The sequence below is a fragment of the Anastrepha obliqua genome, chromosome 2 (genome assembly GCF_027943255.1).
Source record: "Anastrepha obliqua isolate idAnaObli1 chromosome 2, idAnaObli1_1.0, whole genome shotgun sequence".
Classification (NCBI taxonomy): domain Eukaryota; kingdom Metazoa; phylum Arthropoda; class Insecta; order Diptera; family Tephritidae; genus Anastrepha; species Anastrepha obliqua.
Genome location: NC_072893.1, coordinates 37,386,016 through 37,401,332, shown reverse-complemented (window position 1 = coordinate 37,401,332; position 15,317 = coordinate 37,386,016). Strand labels below are relative to the sequence as shown.

At 38.8% G+C, this 15,317-nt stretch overlaps 1 protein-coding gene across 1 annotated transcript; it reads right to left on the bottom strand.

The window, feature by feature from the left end:
• Positions 1-12,265: 12,265 nt before the first annotated feature.
• LOC129238480 (microsomal glutathione S-transferase 1-like) lies at positions 12,266-14,826 on the bottom strand. Its single transcript, XM_054873509.1, has 3 exons — positions 14,626-14,826; positions 12,801-12,880; positions 12,266-12,723 (listed from the first exon to the last, which is right to left on the bottom strand). The coding sequence occupies exons 1-3, from the start codon at positions 14,752-14,754 to the stop codon at positions 12,483-12,485; spliced, it is 450 nt and encodes a 149-aa protein (XP_054729484.1). The 5' UTR covers positions 14,755-14,826; the 3' UTR covers positions 12,266-12,482.
• Positions 14,827-15,317: the final 491 nt, after the last annotated feature.

The window sequence follows — 15,317 nt, the reverse complement described above, 5'->3', positions numbered from 1 at the left end:
TTACTTCAATTATATATTAAAAAATGCTATCATGTGTCATTTTCTAAGTCAAAGCATTTAATCTCTACCTCATATTTTATAAAGAATTCGCGCCTAAATACTCTTAATGAAATTACTGATTTGGGTGTAATCTTCGACTTCACCTTTCAGTTTCTTAGTCATTTAAATTTTGTCATCGCCAAATTGTATTCTGCTTTTGCTTTCATTCGGCGGGTTGCTTCCGATTTTACGGATCATTATGCTTTGAAGTCAGTATTTACTTCACTCGTACGATCCAAGTTGGAGTATGCCGTCTTTATTTGGAGGCCTTATCATCAGTGCCACATCAATAGGCTTGAAAGTATTCAAAAGAAATTTCTTCGTTTTGTATTCAGATCTTTAAACTTCACTACTTCGATTCCTTCTTATAATTCAAGGTGTGCATTACTAAACTTAAAATCGTTACAATGTAGAAGAAATATTTTCGATATTATAAATGGGACAGTTGACTTGCCTATAGTCTTAGAGCGAATTCATTTTCACATACCTCGGAGGAATGACTTATTCTACCTAGAGCGAGTTAGAATGGTTTATGCCCCGAAAGCACCTATGGCCAGAACATTGAATGAGTTTAAAGATATTTCACTCCGCACTTTATTGCTGCACACCCACGACATTGTCTTTGCGCCCTTTTCTCTTGCCCACTATCAACAATTTCTATTAAATACGTTTCCACATACCATTTGATAATATCCCAGGAGGGTCATATTTAGGTGCCCTTTTTGCACTAGATGGCGATGGCCCTTCATCTGGAATGCCACTTTTAGGCAATTGATCACTTACCCATTCCAATGCGATAATCAATTTAGAACGTCGTGTTTTAAATTAAATTAAAGTAACGAAAGTTTAAATTAATTGCGCAATAATTATTATTTTTGTGTAGAACCATTTATGACATTTATTTCTTCAAGATATTCCCTATCAATTATTGGCCGCAACTGCGTCGCAATTCGGTCATCCGTAAACATTAATTTTGAATGACTCCCTGAAGGACTTGGGTCGGTATCTCGTGAATAACTTTAGTAATGTTGGCTTCCAATGCCTTAATCGAGGCTGATTTATCTACAAAGCATTTCGGCTTTACATACCTTCACAAATAAAATTTCTAAGGTGTGATATCACACAATCTTGGTGGTCAATCCACTGGTTCGAGACGTGAGATAAATTGCTCACGGAAACGACAATGCAGTAAATCCATTGTTTCACTGTATGGCAAGTACGGCCACCTTGTTGGAACCAAGCATTGTGGGATCACGAGTTTCAAATTCCATTCAAAAAAGTCGTCTATCATGGTGCGATATCGTTCGCCATTCACTTTTACGTTGGCGCCAGCCTCGTCTGTACCAAACGGTTGTTATCAATCGCTGAACACGATACCAGGTTGTTCAATAAAATATGATGAACGATGATTCCTCCAGTTTCAATGGATGTAAGGGTTTGATTGAAAATGAATAAGCCTTCTCGCGCGAAGCGTCTGCCAAGCGATCAACGGAATCGGCTGGTGGGGGAAAATGATCGCTGGACCTTCCCCTTCCACTAAAAACCAGTCCCAGTTCGCTGGCAACAGCGGTGCAGTCAACATCGCTCCGCGCGTGAAAGCTGTTTTAAAAGTGAGTTAGGGTTTTGCAGCGATCGTTGGAGCAACGTTACTCGATAAAATTTTGCGTAAAGCTAAACAAAACGAGTACCGAAACCATTGGGCTACTCAAGGAGGCTTACGGGGACCAATCTCTGTCCAGTGCCCAGGTAAAACGGAGGCACTAGTCGTTCAAGGAAGGCCGGGAGGACGTCGAAGACGAACAGCGATCTGGAAGGCCTTCGACGACGCAAACAGACGAAGATGTGAACCGGGTTCGTGAATTTTTGAACATTGACCGTCGTGTTAGTCTACGTGAGATCTGTGAAGAGTTAAATTTAACTTACTACAATGGGTGGGAAATCGTGACCGGAAAACTTGAAATGCGCAAAGTGTGTGCCAAATTAGTTCCAAAGGTTTTGACTGATGAACAAAAATTATCCGAAAAACTGTGACAGCCGAATTGAACGCGATTCCGGCGGATGAATTTAAAAAATGTTTCCTGCAGTGGAAGGACCATTACCAGCGGTGTATTGACGCTCAAGGGTCCTATTTTGAAGAATATTAGTTGTATAAGCCAAAAGGTTTAATAAAACTGCTTTAAAAAAATAAGACTCATTACTTTTCAATCAAACCCTGTAAATTGTGTCCTTGAATAGCTTCAGGCTGCTCTTAATTTCAAATATGACAATTTTGCTTATTGACGTAGCCCTTAAGCCGAGAGTGGGCCTCAACGCTAAACACTATACCAGGTTGTCTAATTAGTTTGGCGGTTTGTTAAGAGAGAGGTTTGCTACTAGCCTAATTTTTTATGGTATGTTGGTGCATTCTTCAACTTTGAAATTTCATTTCAATCTGTCTGTATCGGCGTGTCATAGTATCATATCACGAATAGTGCGGTGATTGAATTTTTATTTTAGAAGGTTTAAAAGCAACAGAAATTTATGTACGAATGCTGAAAATATTTAAGGACTTTTCGCCATCTATTAGTAGAGTAGAAAGATGGGTTGCTGCATTTAAAAGTGATCGCCCAACCCTCAAAGACTATCAGCGTCAAGTACAGCAAAAACGGTAACAAGCCCAGATTTCGTATTAAAAATAATATCGTATTGGAAAATCTTTGAGGGACCGAAACAGTTAGTAGAAGCCCCAGGGTTCTCACTGGGCAGTGTAATATTTTGAACGAAATATTGGGTTTCAAAAAGCTGTGTGCACACTGGGTGCCGCATTCCCTAACAATGGAACAAAAACACAGGCGGATGCGACTGCGACTTTTCCAGCAACATTTAGAGCGTTTTTGTAAGGATGAAGTGGATCTTGTGCGTCGATTCCTCCCTATGGATGAGACTTGAGTCTATGATCTTAAATCAAAACAAGAGGCTAAAGAGCGGTGTGTACCTGGTTCTCGGTCAAGAAAGTGTTAGCATCGGTTTTTTGAGATTCGAATGAAATTTCGTTTTTGGGTTACTTGCAAAACTAGAAAAAATTTATTTTGAATATTATTGAAACCTTTTAGATCAGCTGATGGAAAAAATTCGTGAAAAAAGACCAGTTTGCAAACGCAAAAAAATATTTTTCCTTAGGACAATGCACCGGGACACAAGAACATTTTGACAATAGTTGAAATCCATGAACTAAAGTTCGAAGTATTGAATCATCCACTTCATTCACCAGATTTGACCCCTCGCGACTTCCGTTTTCCCTTCCGCATTCAGCGATAGAATTCATAAATTGGAATCTCGTTGGAAAAAGTGTTTGCTGTTCTTTGTGTTTTCTTATCGAACCGTAAGATTTGTTGCATGACCTAGTAGTTTGGAGAAGTGTCATCATTTGGGCTCGTTTTTTTTAAATTGCTGCCGCAAACGCCCTTTCGGCCAACGGTTGACAGTTGAGGCAGTTAAACGGATCAAATCGTGCTCCATAAGGAATGGAAATGTTTTGTTCTCTCCAATGAACTAATAAATAGGGGGAAACTCGTTTTCGTAAATTTGTTTTACTCTTTGATAAGAACCCATTTGAACGAACCAGCCTATATTGAGACATATTTGGTCGCTCTGGCGTATGAGTAATATTTCATTTCGTGTAGAAATGAAACAAAATCTCCCCAATATACGAATACCATCCAGTGAAACCGAATAAGTGATGATGGTAAATATATAATGATTCATTTATACAAATAAATCTATTATAACGATAAATATGTATGAAGGTACAATAAAAAAATATTTCACTTCAAATTTCTGATGCTGCAATGAAATAAAATTTGCATAAGGATTCTTGCACAAAAAAGTTTATGAATAAAGAAAATAGTAGAAACTCACACTAACAAGATTTGACTCACTTGGGGTGAAATTTTGTGCATTTGAACTGCTTGAAAGAAATTTTCATTTAATTTCAAAATCTGTATTCTCTTAAGGGGGTATTCTAGGGTAAGAATACGAAAAAATCGTTTTTTTGGTTTTCTGATATTCTCAAAGCATAACCTTTCAAAAATACATGTATGTCCTTAAGGTAGTAGTCTGGTAACTTATTTTGAAAATTTCGAATTTCGGTTTTTTACATATTTTGAAAGTGCGATATATTGGTAATATACTGTACAAATTTTAGACCGAAATACGAAATATTGATGAAATTATAGCACATATATGAGAGCGGCTCGTACTTGCGCACGCTAAGCCGCTAAAACTTTAAACGCGTTTTTCTCAAAACAACGTTTTTCCGGATGGCCGTCGTGAAAACAAATTTTCTATCTAACGGATTGAGCTGAAATTTAAATATGTTTTTCTACACATCAATAGTTCTGGCGGGTAGTAGATTTAATTCATTTCGTCCCTAACTTTCCATTTTTTAGTCCGATTTCCGCTTTAAAAAAGGCAATTTTCTTACGAAGTCCACCATTTTGTTATTTTTTGTCAAAATCATTTGATCTTACTACCGGCTAAAACGACAAGCACACTGATTAATAAGCAATTTGTTTTTTCTGTTTCAGATGACCACAAGTGACGAAATCACGCCGGCCAGCCACTGTACCTATTTTTTTTGTACACTGCAGCACAAAAACAGTATCAAAACATTAAAAAAAAAATTTTTTTTTGTACACCTTCTGATGCCTTTAATAACATATCAGAAAATCAAAAAGATTGAATTTTATTTTCCCTTCCAAAAAATGTCCCAAACATGGCCTCAAAAAACGTGTAAGTTACCAGACTACTACCTTAAAAGGATTTGTTAAAATTTTAATTATTTCCAAAGATATAGCTTCTTTAGTGTCACGACTTCTTAACTGGCTCGGCTGGAACGAATCGAACAAAGGACATTAGAGATCATCTGTCTACCTGCTTAATGCCTCAAAAGAAGCCAGAACTGCTCGATTAGAAGAAAGAAACGCAGAAAATGCTTTTTTTGAAGTAGAGGAAGGCCCAATGTATGGAGCAGAAATCGCGGATTAAATCAATGTAAGTATAAAATGTGAATTTATGGTCGCCACAGGGCGTAATTGGACCCAAAACTTTAAACCCGTTTTTCTCGAAACTATATATTTCAAAATGTATACCTTGATTTCTCAGGCTCTGCTTAACCGATTTACTTGAAATGTGGTGTGAGGCTTCTCAATATATATATCTGTCGTATTTACTATTATTATAAATAAAATAAAAATGTTTACTATTTTTAAAAAATTCCGAAAAGTAACAAAAAGTAGTAAATAAATTTATCGTTTTTTCGGGCAACCCTAATTTGGCCAAAAAAAATTTTTTTTCGATATTATTGTAGCAAGTACGATGCCAGCATTCATCAAGATTAATAATCTTTTTTATTTTTTTATTTCAGATTATTAGAACGCTTCCCAATTCTGACGGCGCTGCTGGTGTTGAGCAACGTCATCCTACATAGCCGTATTAGTTTTGCGGGGATACCAAATTCAGACATCGCGGCATACAGGTAACTCCTTTCCGTACTGTCGAATGCAGCTTTGAAGTCGACGAAAAGATGGTGCGTGTCGATTCTTCTTTCATGGGTCTTTTCCAAGATTTGGCGTATTGTGAATATTTGGTCGATGGTAGACTTTCCAGGTCTGAAGCCACACTGATAAGGTCCAATCAGTTGGTTGACGGTGGGCTTCAGCCTTTCACACAATACGCTCGCTAGAACCTTATAGGCGATATTTAGAAGACTAATCCCGCGGTAATTGGCACAAATTGCAGGATCGCCCTTCTTATGGATTGGGCAGAGCACACTTAAATTCCAATCGGCAGGCATGCTTTCATCCGACCATATTTTGCATAGGAGCTGATGCATGCACCTTACCAGCTCCTCGCCGCCATGTTTGAATAGCTCAGCCGGCAGTCCGTCGGCGCCCGCGGCTTTGTTGTTCTTTAGCCGCGTTATCGCTATTCTCACCTCGTCATGATCGGGTAGCGGAACGACAATTCCGTCGTCAACGATTGGGGTATCGGGATCTTCACTTTCTCGGTGACATGCGCAGCTGTCACTGTTTAATAGGTTCGAGAAGTGTTCCCTCCATAATCTAAGATTGCTCTGTACGTCAGTCACCAGTTCGCCGTCTTTGTTCTTACAGGAAAACGCCCCGGTCTTGAAACCTTCTGTAAGCCGCCGAACTTTCTGGTAGAATTTTCGGGCGTTGTTCCTGTTGGCCAGCATCTCAAGCTCTTCGCACTCACGTATTTCGGCCTCTCGTTTCTTCTTTCGGATAATACGCCTCTCTTCCTTTTTCAGCTCTCTGTAGCGATCCCACATGGCTCGCGTTGCGCCCGATCGCAGCGTGGCTCTATAGGCGGCATCCTTTCTTTCTGCGGCAGCATGACATTCCTCGTCGTACCAATTGTTTTTTCGGGCTCGCCGGAATCCGATTTCTTCTTCGGCGGCGGTACGTAGGGAACGAGAAATGTTGCTCCATTGCTCGCGCATGCCGGGTTGTTGGGCAGTGCTCTCCGAGAGCAGGAGTGAGAGTCGAGTGGCGAATCTTCTGGCTGTCTGTTGTGATTGCAGCTTTTCGATGTCGAACATTCTTTGCGTAGGTAGATGTACGTTTTTTGCTGCACAGAGGCGGGTGCGCAGTTTGGCTGCAACAAGGTAATGATCCGAGTCGATGTTGGGTCCTCGGATCGTACGTACATCTAATACACTAGAAGCGTGTCTTCCATCTATCACAACATGATCGATCTGGTTTCGCGTTTTTCGATCAGGAGACAGCCAGGTGGCTTGGTGAATCTTCTTATGCTGGAATCTGGTGCTGCAGACTACCATGTTTCGGGCCCCGGCGAAGTCGATCAGCCTCTGTCCGTTACCGGATGTTTCGTTGTGCAGGCTGAATTTTCCGACTGTGGGACCAAAAATTCCCTCCTTGCCCACCCTGGCGTTGAAGTCGCCAAGCACGATTTTTATGTCGTGGCGGGGGCAGCGCTCATAGGAACGTTCCAGGCGCTCATAGAAGGAATCTTTGGTCGCATCGTCCTTCTCTTCCGTCGGGGCGTGGGCGCAAATTAGCGATATGTTGAAGAAACGGGCTTTGATGCGGATTGTTGCGAGACGCTCGTCCACCGGAGTGAACGACAGTACTTGGCGACGAAGTCTCTCTCCCACAACAAATCCGACACCGAATTTGCGCTCCTTTACATGGCAGCTGTAGTAGACGTCGCAAGGTCCCATGGTTTTCTTTCCTTGCCCCGTCCATCGCATCTCTTGGATGGCAGTGATGTCAGCCTTTACTCTCACGAGGACATCAACCAGCCGGGCAGAGGCACCTTCCCCATTAAGGGACCGGACATTCCAGGTGCATGCCCTCAAATCATAATCCTTAGTTCGTTTGCAGGGGTCGTCATCAGTATAGGGAGGTCTCATCCGAGGCTTTTTAAAACTTTTCATTGGGGGCGATTTTTAAGTGGCGGGTCCCAAACCCAACGCACAACCAGCTATCCTGGAATGTTTCGCCTTCTCACGTTAGCTCACTCCCGAACGGATGTTCGGAAGCTACCCAGAGGATACGTGGGCTAATCCCGGCCGTTGTGAGCTGCTTGAACCATATGCAGAAGAATCGTCCTGGCCATTCCCAAGTGAATGGCGATCAGTAACTTTCCCCACTTGCGTGGACTTCTACACATGGAACCATCCTCCATTTACTATTATTATAAATAAAATAAAAATGTTTACTATTTTTAAAAAATTCCGAAAAGTAACAAAAAGTAGTAAATAAATTTATCGTTTTTTCGGGCAACCCTAATTTGGCCAAAAAAAATTTTTTTTCGATATTATTGTAGCAAGTACGATGCCAGCATTCATCAAGATTAATAATCTTTTTTATTTTTTTATTTCAGATTATTAGAACGCTTGCAATCGTGATAGGTGTGGCGCGCCATTTTTTGTTAACCCATCACTTCAACGTTTTTTGAGATTTTTAATTTTTTTTATGTATTTTTAAAACATTAATAAATATCTTATTAAAAATGGATAGTAAAAGTATATATTATTTTTTATTTATAGCACCCAAAAAAAAAACAACTCAAATTCATGCCTCTACACTAGAATACCCCCTTAAAACTGTTCACATTAATTTTACTCTAACGGCCTTAATGAAAATAGTTTTCATGATAGTGAGTATATTGACACATTCCTCAATTTAAGTGAGTGATATTTTTTCATTAAATGTACGGGTTGTACGCCTTAGGCCTGTATGGCGTATTATACCCGTTTTGCAGCATTTTCCATAGTTTTAGCTAACATTTAGGCTGGAATAGCGGCTATTTCCTCACGAATGTTGTTCTTGAGCTCTTCTATGGTCTTTAGCTTATTAATAAAAAACGGCCCAATAATCGTTTACACACTAACGCTGCACCAAACAGTGACTTTTTCGTCGTAAAGAGGTACCTCTTGAATTTCGTGAGGATTTTCAGTGGCGTAAATACGGCAACTTTGCTTGTTTACCGTCCCATTCAATAAGAAATGAGCCTCACCGGATATGATGAAATTTGGGAGCGCTCGCGTGACGTGTACTGTTCCATGGTAAAAATCTGCTTGGACTGACGCTTCCAACGCGGTATGTCATTAAGCGATCTGACGTCTCTGTCAAAAGATACAGGGTTGCCAAATGGGTCCGTCGAATATGGGCAACCCTGTAGGTATTGTCTCCCGAATTTCTTAATATCAGCAAAATCTTGCAATTGCCGTACGTTGCTTGAGTAATACAGTTCCTTCAGTTAAATGATTATTCCACCGACAACAACAACTGTACATAGTACTTCCGTCCTGACCAGATGCTCTAAATGCCTCTCAATACTCAGGAGTGGTTTATTTAGTAAACATTTGAAGCCAAAGTGGATACCTGCGGTGCTGAATTCCGACAACTGCCTCTTTTATTTCTCTAAGATATTTTCATACATACACACATATAAGATCCTATACTGGTAGCTGTAACTACAATAAAATGCAAACTGTGTTTTTGCTCCCGTTTGCCACTTCTGTTTGATTGATTGAGTGGTTGGCCTGGTTTTCACCAATGATAGCGAGGATTTTTCTCATTGTTCAAGTGGTCCTTTTTCTGTTCGATGAAATAGCCCATGAAAGTGCTAGTAAAAGATGTGTGCCAAGGCAATTGAATGGATAGCAAATTGAGTAATGACTTAGAGCAACAAACATAAAAAAATAAACAAAAAAATACCACAAAATATGTTTTTATTGGCCGCTTTGAAGGAAAATTACAAAAATAAACATAAACAAATTTAGATAAATGCAGCAGCATCCGCCAGATTCTCTGAGTTTGCGGATAGAAGTTGCTATGTAATACGAGTATGAAGTGAAAGAAAATCAAGCTAAAACGTAAGCAATCCAATGATGTGTTACTCAATTGAATGAAATTGAATGGAATTAAGCTGTAAAAAATATAGCAGAAAAACTCTACATTTAACGAGAAGGATGTAACATCGAAGGCTTTATTTACTTCTTGTAAATCATAACACATCTTAAAACGCAAAAATTAGACAACCTGAAATATCATCGTTGTTTTTATATGCGCATTTTAGGTTAGTCTAGGACATCTGGACTTAAGGACCACAAGGGTCCGTAATATTTTGGAGTCGTATTGCTGGACTTGCGTTAAACATAGTTCATGATGCACATATCCTGGTGATTTTTAATAAACTTTTTAACGTTTTGTCTGCAATACCTTTCAGAGTTAAACTTCAAGCCAATCAGAGCAAAATTGAGGGAGTTACAGCACTTTTTCCGAGGGGACTTCACAGTTTTGTTGTTTTAGAACCGATCTTGATGGCTTGTGCATATTTAGAAAGGCAGAAGCTTCTGCAATTACGTGCGGAAATTCCAACCCAATCAAAGCACAGTTGCCCGAGTTATAGCTCTTTTAGTGGAAGGTAATATGTCATAATTTTAGGCCAATCTGAGCAAAACTGAGGGAGTTACAGCACTTTTTCCGAGGAGATTTCACAGTTTTGTAGTTTGACAACCGATTTTCATGATTTTTGCATATTTAGAAAAGCGGAAGCTTCTGCAATTACGTGCCGATATTCAAGCCAATCATAGCAGGAGCTCGGTTCAACACCCAAAAAGGATGTAAGCGCGAATTATACGTATATATATGTATATAAAGGGTTTTCCAATAACACGTGTTATTTCGAATAGCCCGCTATTTCGGTAGATGTCACTTTTGAAACTGTCATTTTTTGTTATTTGACAAATAAAAACTACGCCATTGATAAAAATGGAACGATACGCGCTTAAACAACGCATTGAAGTTATTAAAATTCACTACATATAAAAATGGTGAACATTTGGCAGAGACGGTTTGTAAATTTTGAACATTTTTGGGTCATCCTAAAGCACGTTGTCGGACCGAAATACAGAAATTTGTGAAAAAATTCGAGCTGTTGGGACTAGTTAGTGATGTGAAGAATAAAACCAAACCCCGTGTACATCCCTCAAGAACAGTCTAAAATATTGTTGTTGTAGCCGAAAGTGTTGAAGAAAACCCAGGTTTGTCCATTCCTTGTCGTTCTTCGGAATTAGGCATTCCACAAACGTCATTACACCGTATTTTGCATAAAAATTTGGGTCTTAAGACTTATAAAGTCAAGTTAACACAAGAACGCAAGCCGACCGAGCATCAACAACATCGTGTCTTTGCTGATTGGGTCGCTGAAATGCATGAAAATGATCCGGAATTTCATCGAAAAATCATCTTGAGTGATGAGACCCATTTCCACCTCGGTGACTTCGTCAACAAGCAAAATTGTCGGATCTGGGGCTCAGAAAATCCAAGAGTTGTTGTTGAAAAGCCTCTCTATCCTCAACGTGTGACTGTTTGGTGCGGTTTATGGTCCGGCGGAGTCATTGGACCTTACTTTTTCGAAAATGAAGCCGAAGCAACAGTTGCAGTGAATGGATTGCGCTATGGAGAGATGATTAACGACTCTTTTTGTGGCCGGAATTGGATGGTATTGATCTGGATAAAGTTTATTTTCAACAAGACGGCACCACGTGCCACACAAGCAAGGAAACATTGATCTTATATCAAAATAACACCTCTTATTAGAAAACCCTTTAAATGAAGGGTGGTTAAGTTTCATGGGCCGGTGTTGATTTTGAATAGAATACAATTTTTTTAAGATATTATTGACATTTGTCTTTATTATGATAAGATTGGTATGGCTCAAATACGTATAGAATAAAATATCGGCCGCGGTCTCGGCGGCACACCTCCATCCGATGGTCCAAATTTTCGATGACGCTGAGACATAATTGACGTTCTATGCCGTTAATGTCCCAAATTATCTCACCCTTTAGCTCTTAAATTATTGCTGGCTTATCGACGTACACCTTTTCTTTCAAATAACCTCAAAGAAAGAAGTCCAACGTTGTCAAATCAAATGACCTTGGCGGCCAATTGACATCGCCGCGACGTGAGATTATTGGGCCATCAAATTTTTCGCGCAAAAGAGCCATTGTTTCGTTAGCTGTGTGACAAGTGGCACCGTCCTGTTGAAACCACATATCGACCACATCCATATCTTCCAAGTCGGGCCATAAAAAGTTCGTTATCATCTCACGATAGCGAACACTATTCACAGTAACTGCCTGACCGGCCTCACCGCACCAAACAGTCACTCTTTGCGGGTGCATTGGTTTTTCGGCAATCACTCTTGGATTATCATTCGCCCAAATGCGGCAATTCTGCTTATTGACGAATCCACTGAGGTGAAAATGTGCCTCATCACTGAAGATGATTTTCTTCGATATGCATTTTGACTTGAACGCCCGCTTTCATAATAAGCCTGAATAACTTTAACGCGTTGCTCGATTGTGTATCTTTCAATGGTTCAAATTGCATTAGTCTGAAATTGAAAACTGTTAAATCAAATGCAGAAAAAGACTTGACATTTAGGTGTGGTTCATATTCAACACTGGCCCTTGAAATTTAACCACCCTTTACAAGGATTACTTAATAAAATAGTTTAACTAGTTTTAAAAACCGAAAACCGGATAATTGTTTTGCACAAAAAATAAATCGATAAACGGCTTATGCTATTACCGTTAAATTATTGTAAATATATTTTTTTATTAATACTAGAATAAGTAATTATCAAATTTTATATATTTTACTTTTATTTGCAATAAATACTACTACTATCACTACTACTATAGTTGCACATATACTTATAGATACTATATTTGAACAAATGTTTGTACTTTTATACTTCATGAAAAAAGGATTCTGTTTTTTTCTTTCTTGTCTCTAAGGAAAACAATAATTCGCCACTTTTCCCATACAGAAACGCTATCGAATGAATTAAATAGTTATAAAATGAATTGAAACAATTTTTCACTCGGCTCGAATAATCTGTTAGAACGAAGAATATATCACCATTAAACTTATGTATATCATTGGAACCACAGCACCCAGGTATGCAATAAAACGAGCAGGTTGTGGCTTCGCATAAATATAAATGTAGGTATGGGCTAAACGTGAAATAGCCACAGCGCGGAACATGTTGATGGCCACAACAGGTGATGGATCGGACAGCACGTATAAAATGCCAACAACGAAGAAAGGCAAAATGTTCTCTAGATCATTGCGATGAACTCTGAATAATGAATGAGTAAAATAATAGTAATTTTGTAGAACACATTTTGAGATTTATTTATTTAAATATTTATGTACCTGCGCAAGCGTTCAACTTCGGGATGATCGAACTTCAATTTAATGCGTTTGTCCACGAAATCCTCGGGATTGACGAAGGTCTGGAAATTTTCATGTATGTGTGATTAGATATGCAACTATGTATTTTGTGCTTGTTTTAATTTCAAAATGTTTCATGCACAAAGAATTTATTTGAGAAGTAGGTCCTCTTTCTCATAATTAACCTTTAGCTTACGCCGCATTAGTTAACTTTACACTCTCTGTTTTTACTATGACTCTATTTTTTGTCGTATGTGACAACCTTTGGTGTGTGTTGGAGTGTGACTACCCATTGGAGGCACACAGCTTCCAAAATCCGTGCCTGAGGCCTCAAATGATAGAGATTTTTCTTAACGAAAATCCGAGTGCATTTCTGCCATGGAAAAGCACATCATAAAAGAACCATCGGCCTTTCGGACTCAGTATAAAAGAGTATGTCCCTCGGACAAGCATCGAATAAAAGGTGTTCAAATAAACTATAAAGTGAATTTTTGGCTATTATCTTTTTAAACAGTTGGTTTAAACAGCTGACGCACGTTTCGTGTTTTGTTTCACTGTGAAATATATTCAGTTTGGTCTATAATTTAACCATGAATCGTCTTACAAACGAACGACGCTTGCAAATCATTGAATTTTATTATAGAAATGCGTGTTCTGTTAAGAAAGTTTAAGATCCACTTTTTTATCGAAAAATTGTGTTCAGCGACGAAGCTCATTTTTGGGTCAATGGGTACGTAAATAAGCAGAATTGTCGATTTTGGAGTGAAGATCAGCCAGAAGAATTGCAAGAGCTACCAATGTATTCAGAAAAGGTTACAGTTTGGTGCGGTTTATGGGCTGGAGGTATCATTGGACCGTACTTCTTCAAAGATGCTGCGAATCGTAACGTAACTGTGAATGGTGAGCGCTACCGTGAAATGATATCCAACTTTTTTTTCCCCCAAAATGCAAGAGATTGACTTGCATGACATGTGGTTTCAGCAAGACGGTGCCACTTGCCACACAGTACCCGTAACAATGGACTTGTTGAAAGGCGAGTTCGATGAACATTTTATTTCACGTTCGGGACCTGCCAATTGGCGGCCACCCAGATAGTGCAATATAACGCCTTTAGATTATTTTTTGTGAGACTATGTTAAATCTCAGGTCTATTCAGACAAGCCTGCTTCAATTAACGCATTGAAAGACAACATTAAAGCATTTAAATGTGGGATATCGGCCGTAATATTGGAAAGAGTATGCCAAAATTGGACTAAGCGGATGGACCATTTGAAGCGCAATCGCGGTCAACATTTGCATGAAATAATCTTCAAACATTAAATTATATGGACTGTACTATCGATTTAAATAAAAATTTCATGCATTTTTCTTAATTTTACGTGTGTTTTTTTTGAAAAACTTTCTTATAGCTCTTAAAAAATCAGCCTTTAATTTATAATGGAAATAAACAAAAAAAATAAAAAATAAATAAAAAAATTAAACTAAAATGAAACTCATTTGAACTAATGAAGTAAGCTATTTTGTCTGCTTTCTTTTATGCCATTTTTCGATGACGAAATCGCAGGAGTTTTCACAAGAATGGTACTATTTGCCATAAAAATATTTGTAACGAATACCAGGCATTAGTGCCTCTGAGTAAATGTTCGATTTGACTTTGACTTTCAGTACTTTGATGGCAATGACTTTTTACTTTCTCACTTAACGGCTATTTCATATTTTCTCTTACCAATATTCCACATATACTTACATACATACACACATGCATATATATATTTGAATTCATTCACATCTCTCCCTCTCTCCTTACCTTAGTCGCAAGGCGTTTGATAGCTGTCAGCAATGCGACTACTATCATTTTTAAGACCAGCATTGCCATCCAGAAGGCAAAACATGCGAAGACATCATTGTCAAGGGATAATAATTCATCCACTTCCATTTTACTTTCGCCAATGCGGTTTTCTCAAATTTTTCAACTTTTCTTTTAGATCGCCAAACTGCCGAGCCGCCGCAGTGCAAATCCACTAATCAGCTAACTTTAAGTCGGCACTAAAAACTCTACCATAGACGCGCTGCCTCTCTGGGGGGTGTTTAACCCTTAAATGGTGGCGTAAGAAAGTTTGACACCAGAAGAGTAACGTGGAGTGCATAAAAGTTCTTCGCGAATATTTTCATTTTTAGTAAAATTAATTAATTGAATTAACTCCTAGTGATAACCCAATTTATTTCTAAGAAAAAACGTAATATAGCAACAACGGCATGCTGCTAGGTCATTTACGCTGAACTATGAACAGTTCTAATATTTTTCAGAACAAACGCGGGAAAATATTTCTGGTATTCGGCCACCGTATCCGAATGGGTTGGTGCGTGACTATCATTCGGTAGTGCGTAGAATCGAATATCCGTACATGGAACAGCAAAATGATAGAAATAGTTTTTTTTTTCTAACGGCAGGCAATGGCAAACCTCCGAGTGTATTTCTCCTCATAAAAATCCTTTGCC

Excerpts from the sequence above, each read along its gene's own strand:
- LOC129238480 (XM_054873509.1), bottom strand. The coding sequence starts at position 14,754 with ATGGAAGTGGATGAATTATTATCCCTTGACAATGATGTCTTCGCATGT. Across the intron at positions 12,881-14,625 it reads TCAAACGCCTTGCGACTAAG|ACCTTCGTCAATCCCGAGGA; the intron begins GTAAGGAGAGAG and ends GAAAATTTCCAG. Across the intron at positions 12,724-12,800 it reads GAAGTTGAACGCTTGCGCAG|AGTTCATCGCAATGATCTAG; the intron begins GTACATAAATAT and ends TTCATTATTCAG.